This window comes from Eutrigla gurnardus (assembly GCF_963514095.1).
Source record: "Eutrigla gurnardus genome assembly, chromosome: 21".
NCBI lineage: Eukaryota > Metazoa > Chordata > Actinopteri > Perciformes > Triglidae > Eutrigla > Eutrigla gurnardus.
The window spans coordinates 20,012,910-20,026,283 of record NC_139932.1 but is presented as its reverse complement, the minus strand read 5'-3'; the positions used below and the strand labels follow the sequence as shown (position 1 = coordinate 20,026,283).

Below are 13,374 nucleotides of genomic sequence, written 5' to 3'. Positions count from 1 at the left end.
ATTAAGTAAGTGATCAATGTGATGACTCCAAATTACTTTCTTTCTTTTTGTTTAGCAGCATAATTACCGTTTAGATCTTGTTTCATGCCTGGTACTCCAACAAAACCATAAACAGATAAAAACAGATGCAATCTTTTCTCTGTCTTTACTGTTCAGGACAGATATCTCAAGATTAATATGAATTTATAGCATGTTCAATAGGACAGATCATCAATAAAAGAGAGGGAGATCACATGACACTGCGACTCCCCCTAGCGGAGGAAAGCAGCGTTACAGCATCGTGCTGCATTCGGGTGCTAGTCGGAAGATCCTACTTCAACACCTGATTCTGCTCTTCCCAGTTGTGACGCCGGACATACGAGAATGTCGCGTTCAAGTGCCCTGTTGTCAGGACGAATTGGAGGTATTGAGGGAGGGGGGCAGCTAATACTTGTTGCACTATTAAAAAATAAAGAATTAGTGTAAATGTCCTCGTCTCCACCACGTTGAAAAGGCTCACATCACCCCAACTCGAAGACTCGAGTATAAAAATGATTTACCACTCGTAATAATGACTTGAGGGGCGTTCGTGTACATTTCCGAGTCAGCAACTCGTGAGTTTCCACAATCCCGATGCCACGTGAAGGCAGCACCAGTCCCATTCTTAGAATAGGCCACCGGTTAAGTTTCGTTTTCGAATCATCAGATATGATACCGGACTTTCCCACCGCGTTGAACTCAGCAGCACCTCCGCTGTTGTCTTGTGTTGTTCGGAGGAGGAAGGAGGAGAGATGGCGGAAACAAAAACGATGGAGTTGGAAATACTGAAGTTCATCTGCGCCAATCAAGGAGCGGTCGACAACGAGTACCTGCTGTTCAACCTCGGCTCGAGCGATGCCGTCAAAGAGAGCATCCTTAACCGGGAGAAGTTCGCCCTGTGTTGCCCGTTCCAGCAGCCGAAGGTGGTGGCCCGGACCCGGCTGAAGCTGTGCCGAGTCAAGGAGTGCCGCGAATCGTGCGAGGAGCTGCATCTGTGTAAGAAGTTCTTACTGGGCGGAATCTGTCGCTTCGGTCAGACGAGGTGAGCGAACGTCTGGGGGTCCGGAGGAGGAGGAGGAGAGGCCCGCGCCTCCTTCGGCTCCATCCGATTCGTATTTTAAATCATCTTTATTGTGGAAATCAGTGTTTTCAACGTGTATTTAAAGCTTTTCTACGAAGAACGACGCCGTCAGGTTTGTTTTGGGGCGTTGGAAGTTTCTTTTAAAGGCCTTGACACAAGTGGTGCGTTCAAGCACTGTTTTTCAAATTCGCCACGGCCTTGTCTGCTTTTCGTTGTTTTTGTTTTGTCTAAATATGACACTATCACACAGCAGCAGGTGTCATGGAGTTATGCTGCCTTGCCGGTGCACCACCGTGTTATTACTATGTAATTACACACGTGTTTTGTCTGTTTAAACGATGATTTCAGCAAAAGTAATCTCTTAAGCTACTATGGTCGTGTTATTTATTTATTTATTTTTTATGTAACATTTCTCACACTTATGACAGTTTTTGCTTGTGACTGATAAAAAAAAAAGTCACTGGAAGAAAAACAGAATGGAGTTACATTTGTACTTACATAGCGAAGTTAGCTAGCTAGCTAAAATATATAGATTTAGTTATTTTAATGTTAAAAATATACATTTTAGCTAGTTAAAAGGATACATTTAAGAGTAACAAGGACGACTTGGTGACGTACGTTGAGGTACAGTTCATTCGATGAGCAGTTTTAACATAAAACTCAATGATACCACCAACAAACCATTTTAATTTTAAATGTATGGTACAATTTTAAACAGAATTTAAAAAAAAAATTCTACTGCAAAAAACCCAGGGCATGATGGGAAATGCCTTGTTGTCGCCTCATCTAAGATTCTGATTGGCTCTAAGTTTCATGTCTCATGTTTCTTCAAATTTTTCGCACAGTTAAACTTGACTGAATCGCATGTTGTTTGCTTCGATGACAGGTCGGGATGCAGATTCTCCCATAACATGGAATCCTTTCACAACGCGCCGCTACTGAGGGAACATGAGCTGGAGGGTCTGAGCCAGACGGAGATGTGCACACTGCTGATGCAGAGCGACCCCTGGCTCCTACCTCAGGTAAGTTCCACTTCGTTGGCCCTTTAACGGCTGGCAAACCACCACAACGTACGTAAGCCAAACACAATGTGACGTTCATAACTATAACAACTAACGAGCAAGCAAGGAGAAGCTCCGATAACAACACACACAGCGGGCGAGCAACTTCATTCTCTGCTCAGGTATTAGTAATAACTCATAGTTTAAGTAACTAATAGTTTAAGTTACTAATAGTTCTTGGCTGCAATATTAATGCTATAAATGTGAAATTCCTTTAACGAGTGACCTCGTTAACTGGTGACTCTCGCCTGAATGCGTAACGGTTGCCCATAGCGACGGAACACGTAGGTCTCCTCGTAAAAGCCTCCAATCGGTTTTAAATACCTGTGATTATTGTACGCTAAACAGAAACACCTGCTGCTCTGAGACAGTCGTGATCCGTGTCGGGATTCTGTATCGAGTCCAGATGTTGGAATATCGATTACGACAACTAAACATTTCTATGCTGTTGACGGCTTTAATTGACGCCGGCTGTAAAAGGGCCGATACAGAAGATTGATCCAGAGATTTCAAATCGCTTCTTTTCCAAAAAAGGTTTGGAAGGCGACATAGATCCTGATGATTCTAACCTTTGATCACATTTTCTCCCGACACCAGATATGTTTTAATTACAACAATGGTGGCGGGTGTGCGGATGGTGACGGTTGCAAGAGGCTGCACGTCTGCGAGACGTACCTGAACACCGACTGCAGCTGCTTCAAGAACCATGACTTCTACGCTCCGCAGCCGTCCAAGAACCTGACGGACAGAGGCGTGCCCGACCACCTCTTTGACTCCCTGAAGTCCGTCTACGCAAACATCACCGCTTTGAAGTGGAACGACAAAAACGATAGAGGGAGAGGTGTTTTCCGGGGCAACAGGGGAAACAGAGGCAACAGGGGCAACAGAGGCAACAGAGGAAGCCAGGGCAACCAGCCGCAACGAACCAGCTCCGTTGACGACTTCTTCGCCAAAATCGATGCCTTAGATCTTTACAGCGAAGACGGACTGAGCAAAGAGCCGCTGCGAAAACGAGACCCAAGTGAGAGTTCGACAGCTGGCAGAGGGCGAGGAGGCAACCGAGGCGATGCTGCTGATGGAGCGAACAGAAGGCGACGGCCCGTCAAAGGTAAACTACGCCAGCAGCAAAAACCTTTTCATGAACAAACAACAACCGAACACAACTTTATAGGGCACTTTTTGTTTGTTTCCTTTAGATAAAACTGAGATTTGCATGTTCTTCGTCAAAGGGCACTGTAAACACAGCGACGGTGAGTAAAACGGTGATTATTACCAGTTTTGTGACTTTTATCATCATAATTTATTTTGTTTTTTTCTTCTGGTTTCTGCTCAGAGCAATGTTTTAAAGTTCACACCAAGTTGCCGTACAGATGGGAGGTCAGCCAGGACGATGGATGGACTGCCTTGCCCGAAAACGAGGCGATTGAGAAGGACTACTGTGACCCTAAAAACACATACAGGTCTCTATTGACATTCAGTGGGAATCATCTTTTTTCTTAAACTCTACAATCCACAAAAAGCCTTAAATATTTCCCGTAGAATGTTATCTTTCTTTCAAGAAACAAAACCCGATTTCTAATAAAAGCCCAAAGAATGAGGTGGAAGATCTTAAAACTGGATGAGTGGTTTCATGAGCTGGAAGATAAGTCATTCTTTCAAGAAAAAAGAGACACTTTTTTGTTTTTAATTGTACCATGAATTAAATTTATGATATTTGCCAATTTAAAATGTAATTTTACACATCAAGAAAGTTGCATTTTGTGGTATAACTGTTTATATTAGAACAAATAAAATAAATAATAATAATAACACACCCAAAAGTCACTTTAATGGTTGTGTGTTTGATACCAGGGTGTAACACGTCTTCGGTGTACCTCACCAGATGTCTTGCTGTTTATGAATTCATTAAGGTAATAAATTAACAGTTGGTGTATTCTGCTGTTCTCCAGCTGTAGCGGCCCAGCTGTGCATTTTGACACGATGACCCGCGGGTTCAACAAAGTCCGGCGACTCTCCACCGCCAACTCTCTGCTGGAGCCGACCTTCCTCCTCACCACGGAGTGGGTTTGGTACTGGGAGGACGAGTCGGGGAAGTGGAGCGCGTACGCTTCAGCTGTGAGTACCGTGTGTAGAAACAGTGTAATGCAGCCTGTCGAGGTGCATACAATCTGATTAATCATTACAGTTTAAGGCTGAGCAAAGTCCAAAGTTATTACTCTCAATAACGCCCACGTCACAAAAGCCTTCTAAACAGTGAATCAGTCCTAGATAACGGTGTGAGTGAGCAGACGCCGGCCAGGTTACTGTTTCTCACTGCAGCAGACCCTTTGGTGATCGCAGCATGAAAATGATGAATAAAAGGCAGTGATTGTTGGGTTTTGTGTCTCCTTTCTCCATCGAATTCCAATGAAAATGTAGTCCGGGGAACGGACTGCATGATCACATCGTTATTAAATGTATTAAACGGCTGGAATTTAGAGCGAATGTTATTGTAAACCTTAATTAAGTGTTCTAAATCTACATTTCGTTATCTTCTGAGACATTTAGGGTCTAAGTTACACTAGTGATGATGAATAAACAGGTTGAAATCTGAGCTGTTGGCAACAATAGATCTACTATGTCGTCCAATCATCTCACACAGTAGAATACCGGCTCGCTCCTGATTGGTCAGCTACCATTTCAGTGATTTTTTTTTTTTTTTTTCATAATTTTTTTTTTTTAGTAAAATCAAGTACATTATACAGCACAACATATATACATACTTTAATTCTTTTTAAAAAATAAATAAACAATAAAATAAATAAATATAAATGAAAAAAAATAATAAATACAATTATTATTAATTATATTGTTCAATCTGCCCAAAATATCAACAACCAGGATCAGCTTTTTCCCTGAGGTTTATTCGACAAAGTATTTTCATCTGCAGAGGAAAGTAATGTTCGCCCCTGCCTTCTCATGCAGAAGTTCAGAGCCGGCAGGAACGACCCTGAGTCTGGCAGGAATCTAGACAAAAGACGGGTCATGTCCTATCTCACAAAGACAAGATGTAGAACACAGATGTCATCATGTCCTCTGAAATTATCTCGTGTCATGTGGCACTCATACACCTGGCTACACACAAACAGGCAATCATTTTAGGATATAGGATATATATGTATATATATTTATAAACTGACCCGGTGTCTTGTGTTGCAGGCTGGTGGACACAAAGCAGCGGACATGGACAGCTCTCAGATGGAGCGGAGGTTTCTGGACAACGACAAAGATGTGCTGAACTTCACCGCCGGGTCACAGTCCTACTCACTCAGTTTCCCGGGTAAACTATCCATCCATCCATCCATTTTCTTCCGCTTATCCGGGACCGGGTCGCGGGGGCAGCTGCCTGAGCAGGGACGCCCAGACTTCCCTCTCCCCGGACACTTCCCCCAGCTCCTCCGGGAGGACCCCAAGGCGTTCCCAGGCCAGCCGGGTGACATAGTCACTCCAGCGTGTCCTGGGTCTTCCTCGGGGTCTCCTCCCGGTGGGGCATGCCTGGAACACCTCCCGAGGGAGGCGTCCAGGGGGCATCCGATACAGATGCCCGAGCCACCTCAACTGGCTCCTCTCGATGTGGAGGAGCAGCGCCTCTACTCCGAGCTCCTCCCGTGTGACGGAGCTCCTCACCCTATCTCTAAGGGAGCGCCCCGCCACCCTGCGGAGGAAGCTCATTTCGGCCGCTTGTATCCGGGATCTTATTCTTTCGGTCATGACCCAAAGTTCATGACCATAGGTGAGGGTAGGAACGTAGATTGACCGGTAAATTGAGAGCTTCGCCTTTCGGCTCAGCTCTCTCTTTACCATGACGGACCGATACAACGACCGCATTACTGCAGCCGCTGCACCGATCCGCCTGTCAATCTCACGTTCCATCCTTCCCTCACTCGTGAACAAGACCCCAAAATACTTAAACTCCTCCACTTGAGGCAGGAACTCCCCCCCGACCCGGAGGGAGCAAGCCACCTTTTTCCGGTTGAGAACCATGGCCTCAGATTTGGAGGTGCTAACCCTCATCCCGGCTGCTTCACACTCGGCTGTAAACCGCCCCAGGACATGCTGGAGGTCCTGGCTCGAAATAGCCAACAAGACCACATCGTCCGCAAAAAGCAGGGATGAAATCCAGTGGCTCCCGAACCAGATCCCCTCCGGCCCACGGCTGCGCCTAGAAATCCTGTCCATAAAAATAATGAACAGAACCGGTGACAAAGGGCAGCCCTGCCGGAGTCCAACATGCACCTGGAACAGGTCTGACTTACTGCTGGCAATGCGAACCACGCTCCTGCTCCGGTCATACAGGGACCGAACAGCCCTTAGCAGAGGGCCCCCGACCCCGTACTCCCGAAGTACCTCCCACAGAATGCCACGAGGGACACGGTCGAATGCCTTCTCCAAGTCCACAAAACACATGTGGACTGGTTGGGCAAACTCCCATGAACCCTCGAGCACCCTGCGGAGGGTATAGAGCTGGTCCAGTGTTCCACGGCCAGGACGAAAACCGCATTGTTCCTCCTGAATCCGAGGTTTGACTATCGGCCGGATTCTCCTCTCCAGTACCCTTGAATAGACTTTCCCGGGGAGGCTGAGAAGTGTGATCCCCCGATAGTTGGAACACACCCTCCGGTCCCCCTTTTTGAATAGAGGGACCACCACCCCGGTCTGCCAGTCCAGAGGCACTGTCCCCGACTGCCACGCGATGTTGCAGAGACGTGTCAACCAAGACAGCCCCACAACATCCAGAGACTTGAGGTACTCAGGGTGGATCTCATCCACCCCCGGTGCCTTGCCACCGGGGAGCTTCTTAACTACCTCGGTGACTTCAGCCCGGGTAATGGGTGGATAAACCTCCGAGTCTCCAGCCTCTGCTTCCTCAATGGAAGACGTGTCAGTGGGATTGAGGAGATCCTCGAAGTATTCCTTCCACCGCCCGACGATATCCCCAGTCGAAGTCAGCAGCTCCCCACCTCCACTGTAAACAGTGTTGGTGGAGGGCTGCTTCCCCTTCCTGAGGCGCCGGATGGTTTGCCAGAATTTCCTCGAGGCCGACCGGTAGTCCTCCTCCATGGCCTCCCCGAACTCTTCCCAGACCCGAACCTTTGCTTCAGCGACCGCCCGCGCTGCAGCACGCTTGGCCTGCCGGTACCCGCCAGCTGCCTCGGGAGTCCCCCGAACCAACCAGGTTCGGTAGGACTCCTTCTTCAGCTTGACAGCATCCCTTACTTCCGTTGTCCACCACCGGGTTCGGGGATTGCCACCACAACAGGCACCGGAGACCTTACGGCCACAGCTTCGAACAGCCGCGTCAACAATGGAAGCAGAGAACAAGGTCCATTCAGACTCAATGTCCCCAGCCTCCCTCGGGATCTGGTCAAAGATCTCCCTGACAGAGGGTTCCACCAGACGTTCCCAGCAGACCCTCACAACACGTTTAGGTCTGCCAAGTCTGTCCAGCTTCCTCCCCTGCCAGCGGATCCAACTCACCACCAGGTGGTGATCAAGTGTGTCCAAGACATACGGCCGGAGGTCAGATGACACAACCACGAAGTTGATCATTGACCTCCGGCCTAGGGTGTCCTGGTGCCATGTGCACTGATGGACACCCTTATGCTTGAACATGGTGTTCGTTATGGACAAACCGTGACTAGCACAGAAGTCCAATAACAGAACCCCACTCGGGTTCTGATCGGGGAGGCCGTTCCTCCCAATCACGCCCCTCCAGGTAACACTGTTGTTGCCCACGTGAGCGTTGAAGTCCCCCAGTAAAACAATGGAGTCCCCGGTTGGAGCACTCTCAAGTACCCCTCCCAAGGACTCCAAGAAGGCCGGGTACTCTGCACTGCCGTTTGGCCCATAGGCCGAAACAACAGTGAGAGACCTATCCCCGACCCGAAGGCGCAGGGAAACGACCCTCTCGAAAAACTCCCAACACATGGCGGCTGAGCTGGGGGGCTATAAGCAAGCCCACACCAGCTCGGCGCCTTTCACTGCGGGCAACTCCAGAGTAGAAGAGAGTCCAGCCTCTCTCAAGGAGTTGGGTTCCAGAGCCCAGACTGTGCGTGGAGGTGAGCCCGACTACCTGTAGCCGGTAGCGCTCTACCTCCCGCACTAGCTCAGGCTCTTTCCCCCCCAGTGAGGTGACATTCCATGTCCCCATGGCTAGAGTCACCGTCCGGGGATTGGGTCGCCGGGGCACCCGCCCAGGACAGCCACCCAAATCGCACCGCACCGGCCCCTTCTGAACCCTCCTTCAGGTGGTGGGCCTACAGGAGGGCGGGCCCAAGTCGCTCTTTCGGGCTGCGCCCGGCCGGGTCCCGTGGGCACAGACCCGGCCACCAGGCGCTCGCCTGCGAGCCCCAACCCCGGGCCTGGCTCCAGGGTGGGGCCCCGGTGACGCCAATCCGGGCGACATAAACTTCCTCAATCTTGTATCTTTCATTAAGGGCTTTGGAACCGCTCTTAGTTCACCTAGGACCTGTTTGCCTTGGGAGACCCTACCAGGGGCATTAAGCCCCCGACAACATAGCTCCTAGGATCATTCAGGTGCTCAAACCCCTCCACCATGGTAAGGTGTCGGTTCAAGGAGGAGGTAAACTAATATTACGTAATGGATCTCTGTGGGGACAGCTTTGTGCGTTTTTTAAAATATTCAAGCAGAATTTCTTTTTTCCCTCAGACATGATACAAACAAACAACCAGTATGGCACCAAGAGGCTTGTGAGAAGACGGCCGCGGTTTGTCTCCGCGGTTGATCTCCAAACAAAGAGAGTGCGGTACGACGTCCCCTTTTTAAAAAAAAAAACTGTTCTACCAACCTCACAGTAAAACCGTAATCCTACTTTACTTTCTGACTACAGAAGACCTCCTGGTCCATCAAATCTCACCCCCATCCCCGACCACTGGGACAAGACCCAGGTTCCACAGACGGGATACAAGGTAGCCTTCAGTCTGTGTGACGAACGTCACTTAAAAACAAAGTATTTTTGAGTGAATAAAAGAAAATAATAAATGTTTTTCTCTGTGTGTTTTCCAGCGACTGTCCCTCCTGCCCTCCTCCGATGAATTTAAGGAGATTGAAACTCTTTTCTGTGAAACGATGAGAGGCTTTGACATCGTTAAAATAGAGAGGATTCAGAACAAAACTCTTTGGGAGGGCTTTCAGTTGTACGTTTTCCATTTTTATGTTTGTTTAACATCTTCGTTGTTGTTAAAGCAAAACTATGAGACTTGTCTACTAACTTTTGTTTTCCATCTTTTTCTACTCTGTCACCATGTATTTATATTTTCCTCGATTGCCACTTGAGGGCGCTGATGAGCCAATGTTGCATATTCTCTCTTTATTAGCTCATCGGCTTAATTTAAACTCTCTGATTTATTCTTTCCCAAATACAGGAAGAAGAATCACATGAAGAACAAGAACAATGGACGCTATGCGTCAGAAAAAAAGCTTTTTCATGGCACCGACTCCAAATTCGTAGACGTCATCTGCCACAGCAACTTCGACTGGAGAATCTGCGGAGTTAATGGAACTGTTTTTGGCGAAGGTGAGTCGAAGAAATATTAATCTTAATCTAATACTTACGCCACAAATTTAAAGGGACAGTTCAGCAAAAACTGAATGGCCTTATAATATTATAATAATAATATAATAATAATAATACTTGTGATGCTCAGAGCGCCTTGAAAACAAAACAAAAAATGTGGAATCTCTTTGTGTGTCCAAACACAGGTAGTTACTTCGCCCGGGATGCAAAATACTCCCACGACTACACCGGTAACTCTGACAACAAATCCATGTTCATCTCACGGGTGCTGGTGGGGGACTACACCCTGGGGTCCTCCAGCTACCGCCGACCTCCGTCCAAGGACGGCGGAGACATAAACTTCTATGACAGCTGCGTCAACGACGTTCAGTACCCTTCCATCTTCGTTGTGTTCGAGAGTCACCAGATCTACCCCGAGTACCTGCTGCAGTACAAGGCCGTGGACCCATTTGTTGCCTTATATGGTGCGAGACCGGCTGCCTCACCCATCAGAGCAGCTCCCAAACCCACCGTATCGGTTCACAAACCCACCACACCAGTCGCTCAACCCAGCACACCCTCATACAAACCCACCACACCAGTCGCTAAACCCAGCGCACCGAACCCATTGAGATCCACCACACCAGTTGCTCAACCCAGAACACCCTCATACCGATCCAGCACACCAGTCGCTCAACCCAGCGCACCCTCATACCGATCCAGCACATCAGTCGCTCAACCCAGCACACTCTCATACCGATCCAGCACATTAGTCGCTCAACCCAGCGCACCGAACCCATTTAGATCCAGCACATCATTCGCTCAACCCAGCGCACCCTCATACCGATCCACCACACCAGTCGCTCAACCCAGCAAGAAAACAGATTCCTGTGTTATTGTTTAGGGACAGTGAAGTGAGGGCATGTTGGGTTTTTTTAATGGATAATGGCATTTAAAGGAGCTCAATGTTGCTTGTTCAGAACGCTTTGGGTAGTTAGGCAATGATATCCATTAAAGTGTGCAATCAAGAGTAGACTGACTTTTACGCCATAGTGTCACTTACAGTGACCATATTACACTAAAAAATAATAATCACACAGGGAAACGTTTAAATTTACAGAAAATCTGCGATATGTAGATGAATGCTCGTGTACGCCCTCTGCTGTTATGTGGATATAACGGTTGGTGGCTTCTCCAGATGGATGATTAAAACATGCATTTTTTTTTTAAATATTAAAAAAGAAATCCCTATTTCCAACGTTCCCACTCGTCGCGTTTATGGGACAACACCATTTAATGAGGTTTACACTTTTTATCTAAAGCGACTTACAATAAGTACATCTGTTGGGAGAAAGTGCCACAGTATATCGCTATCAGTACATAAATGAATCCGTACTTGAAGTCAATGTGAAACATTTCCTCAGGACACACATCACAGTGCTCTTACAGATCCAGGGTTATAAAACACAATGCATCATATTTAGACATAAACCAAGAGATTCTGCTCTCCGATCGGTAGAGGGCGACAAAATCCCTGTCGAAATTCAAAAAATAAGCCATAAAACAAAAATGTAAATGAGGTTTTGTAGCTTTTCTTAGTTCCGTTTTTGTGTTATTTGCTGAACCTTACGATAGAACTGCAACTAAATACGTATTATCCAAATTGTACTGTTGGAAAACACTGCTGATTTTGTGTGTTGAATAAACCAATAAATAAATATATATATATATACATATAAACTGCACACAGAAACGCTTGTTTTTTCTGTTTGTTACTGTTTAAGCTGCAGTTCTCTCTCCGTCTTCCTCCGTCTCTAAGTGAATTGAAAATGCCACCAGCGGTCGGGTTCAGCCTCTTAGTGAAATGAGGCAGCGCATGAAAAATGATCAATAAGGCTGCTGGTGCTTCCTGTGACATTAGACATTAGGCCTGCAAATCAACCCAATGCAATCTTTCATCATTTCAAAATAAGATTGTGTTGTAGAACCAAAGGATGCTGTAAATGGTTAGGGCACTCATTTATTCTCCTTTGGTTCCATAAATGTAGCCTTTTATCTGTGCAGAAAAGACAAACACTGACGGTACAGTAGATGACAAAGAGACAATTCCCAGGGGAGAAAACCCATTTGGCTCTTACTACCACTTCATCCATTTCTCTGCCAGCCCTGCTTCATTATGCGTTCACTCCCCATCGAGATGGAGCCGTCCTATGGGAAATGCAGCTGTGCGCCGCAGGACGCAGCGGCCCACCCAGTGACAGTAAACATCCACTGACATTAACCAGCCTGCTTCCCGTCTGTGCCTTGGCCCCTGACTGTCTTGTTCGTTAGTCGGAGCAGATCCTCCTGCGAGGAGCTTCCTCTGCGTATCGGGGAAATCTGTTTTTTTTCATGCAATACAACAAGCTTATGAATTAAATATGACTCCTTTCCCATCGTCCCTCCTGGTGTTTTGAGGTGTTTATGTTTCTGCTGAGTCATGGTTGTGTGGTTCCAGACGGTGGGAGAACGCTAGAAAGCCCGCGGTGATGGAAGTGAGTCAGATCTTTGTTAGGCTGATGGCAGGATGAGGTTTTGTTGAGTTTGTGAAATGTTTGTGGTGATTTCCATAATGGCTGCGGGAGATCTACTGTATTTGCAGCCGCGATAGATAACACACCTGTACCAATTAATATGCTGTAGGTTTAAGTAGCAATAAGAATGGAATATTGGGCTGCCGAAGGGGAAATATGCTGAATGCTTTTGGGCAGGAAACTGGAGCCAAAGCTTTCAAACAGACAGTATTTAAGAAGTGAACATTGTTATTGTGATGTCATCGCTTACTTTGTGGACCACAGACTTGACTTTGATTTTATTTGGTTTAGGCAACATATTTGGACGGTTGAGTAGCGAGCTGCTAACAAAGTTAGCTTCCATAATTTGATTTACAGCTAAGTTGCATTGATATGTTATTCCATTTTATGTTACTGAAAATATCTCAAATAAAAGATCATACACACATTTGAAATCATCCTATTGTATATCCCCCAAAACGTATCTATTTCTAACGGCGCCTGCTGCTGATCGCCAGAGGATAATTCTGTCTGAATGTTATACTCAGAAGTCAAACTTTAGTTTGTTTTTTTTGCTTCAGGCGCCACTGAGAAACATTCTGTATCCAGTTCTCATTAAACATCCATGAATTAAACTGCAATGATGACACACATTGATGACTCTGCAGTAAACTGCTGCTCCTGCGTCGGGAGTTGTGAATGAACAAAGGGGGAGTGATCTAAGAACGAAGTCTTCTTCCCGGATAATGTGGAAATGGAGACGACCAATCCTCTGAGTGTGTGTGTGTGTGTGTGTGTGTGTGTGTGTGTGTGTGTGTGTGTGTGTACTCTCATCTTGGTTTCTATTTTTGTGCAGCTGCTGGATGCAGATGTGTCCTGCTGTGATTGGATGATGTTTGTGCTGCACTTTTAGGAACAGCCAGCCTGTCTCTTGTTCTCGTCTCGGGTGCAACATCTGTATCACTGACTCCAGAGGAAGTCGGGTTATGTCATGAATTCACGCCATTAAACAACCAAACGGAGGCTCGAAAGCTGAGATGCACAAAAACAGTGCATGTTTGGTGCTCAGATTTGTGTTTTTGCTTGTAAATATACAACTAAGAGTC

The 13,374-nt window shown here is 46.9% G+C and overlaps 1 protein-coding gene across 2 annotated transcripts; it reads left to right on the top strand.

Annotated features, from left to right (window-relative positions):
* Nucleotides 1-651: 651 nt before the first annotated feature.
* On the top strand, nucleotides 652-12,156 carry LOC311032462 (protein mono-ADP-ribosyltransferase PARP12). Of its 2 annotated transcripts, XM_084039254.1 has the most exons (13): nucleotides 652-1,060; nucleotides 1,986-2,121; nucleotides 2,758-3,268; nucleotides 3,357-3,410; nucleotides 3,494-3,620; nucleotides 4,110-4,275; nucleotides 5,359-5,479; nucleotides 8,870-8,966; nucleotides 9,051-9,129; nucleotides 9,227-9,357; nucleotides 9,586-9,737; nucleotides 9,923-10,446; nucleotides 10,534-12,156. In XM_084039254.1, exons 1-13 carry the CDS (start codon nucleotides 771-773, stop codon nucleotides 10,618-10,620), a joined length of 2,475 nt encoding a protein of 824 aa, XP_083895380.1. In that variant the 5' UTR covers nucleotides 652-770; the 3' UTR covers nucleotides 10,621-12,156. The 2 variants fall into 2 exon arrangements, with proteins under 2 accessions (XP_083895380.1, XP_083895379.1); XM_084039253.1 differs by having other exon boundaries at nucleotides 654-1,060; nucleotides 9,923-12,156.
* The last annotated feature ends 1,218 nt before the right edge of the window (nucleotides 12,157-13,374 follow it).

Bases quoted from the DNA above. Each gene is read 5' to 3' on its own strand.
- LOC311032462 (XM_084039253.1), top strand. From the start codon at position 771: ATGGCGGAAACAAAAACGATGGAGTTGGAAATACTGAAGTTCATCTGC. The intron at 1,061-1,985 runs GTGAGCGAACGT...CTTCGATGACAG, and splicing joins TGTCGCTTCGGTCAGACGAG to GTCGGGATGCAGATTCTCCC. The intron at 8,967-9,050 runs GTACGACGTCCC...TTCTGACTACAG, and splicing joins CTCCAAACAAAGAGAGTGCG to AAGACCTCCTGGTCCATCAA.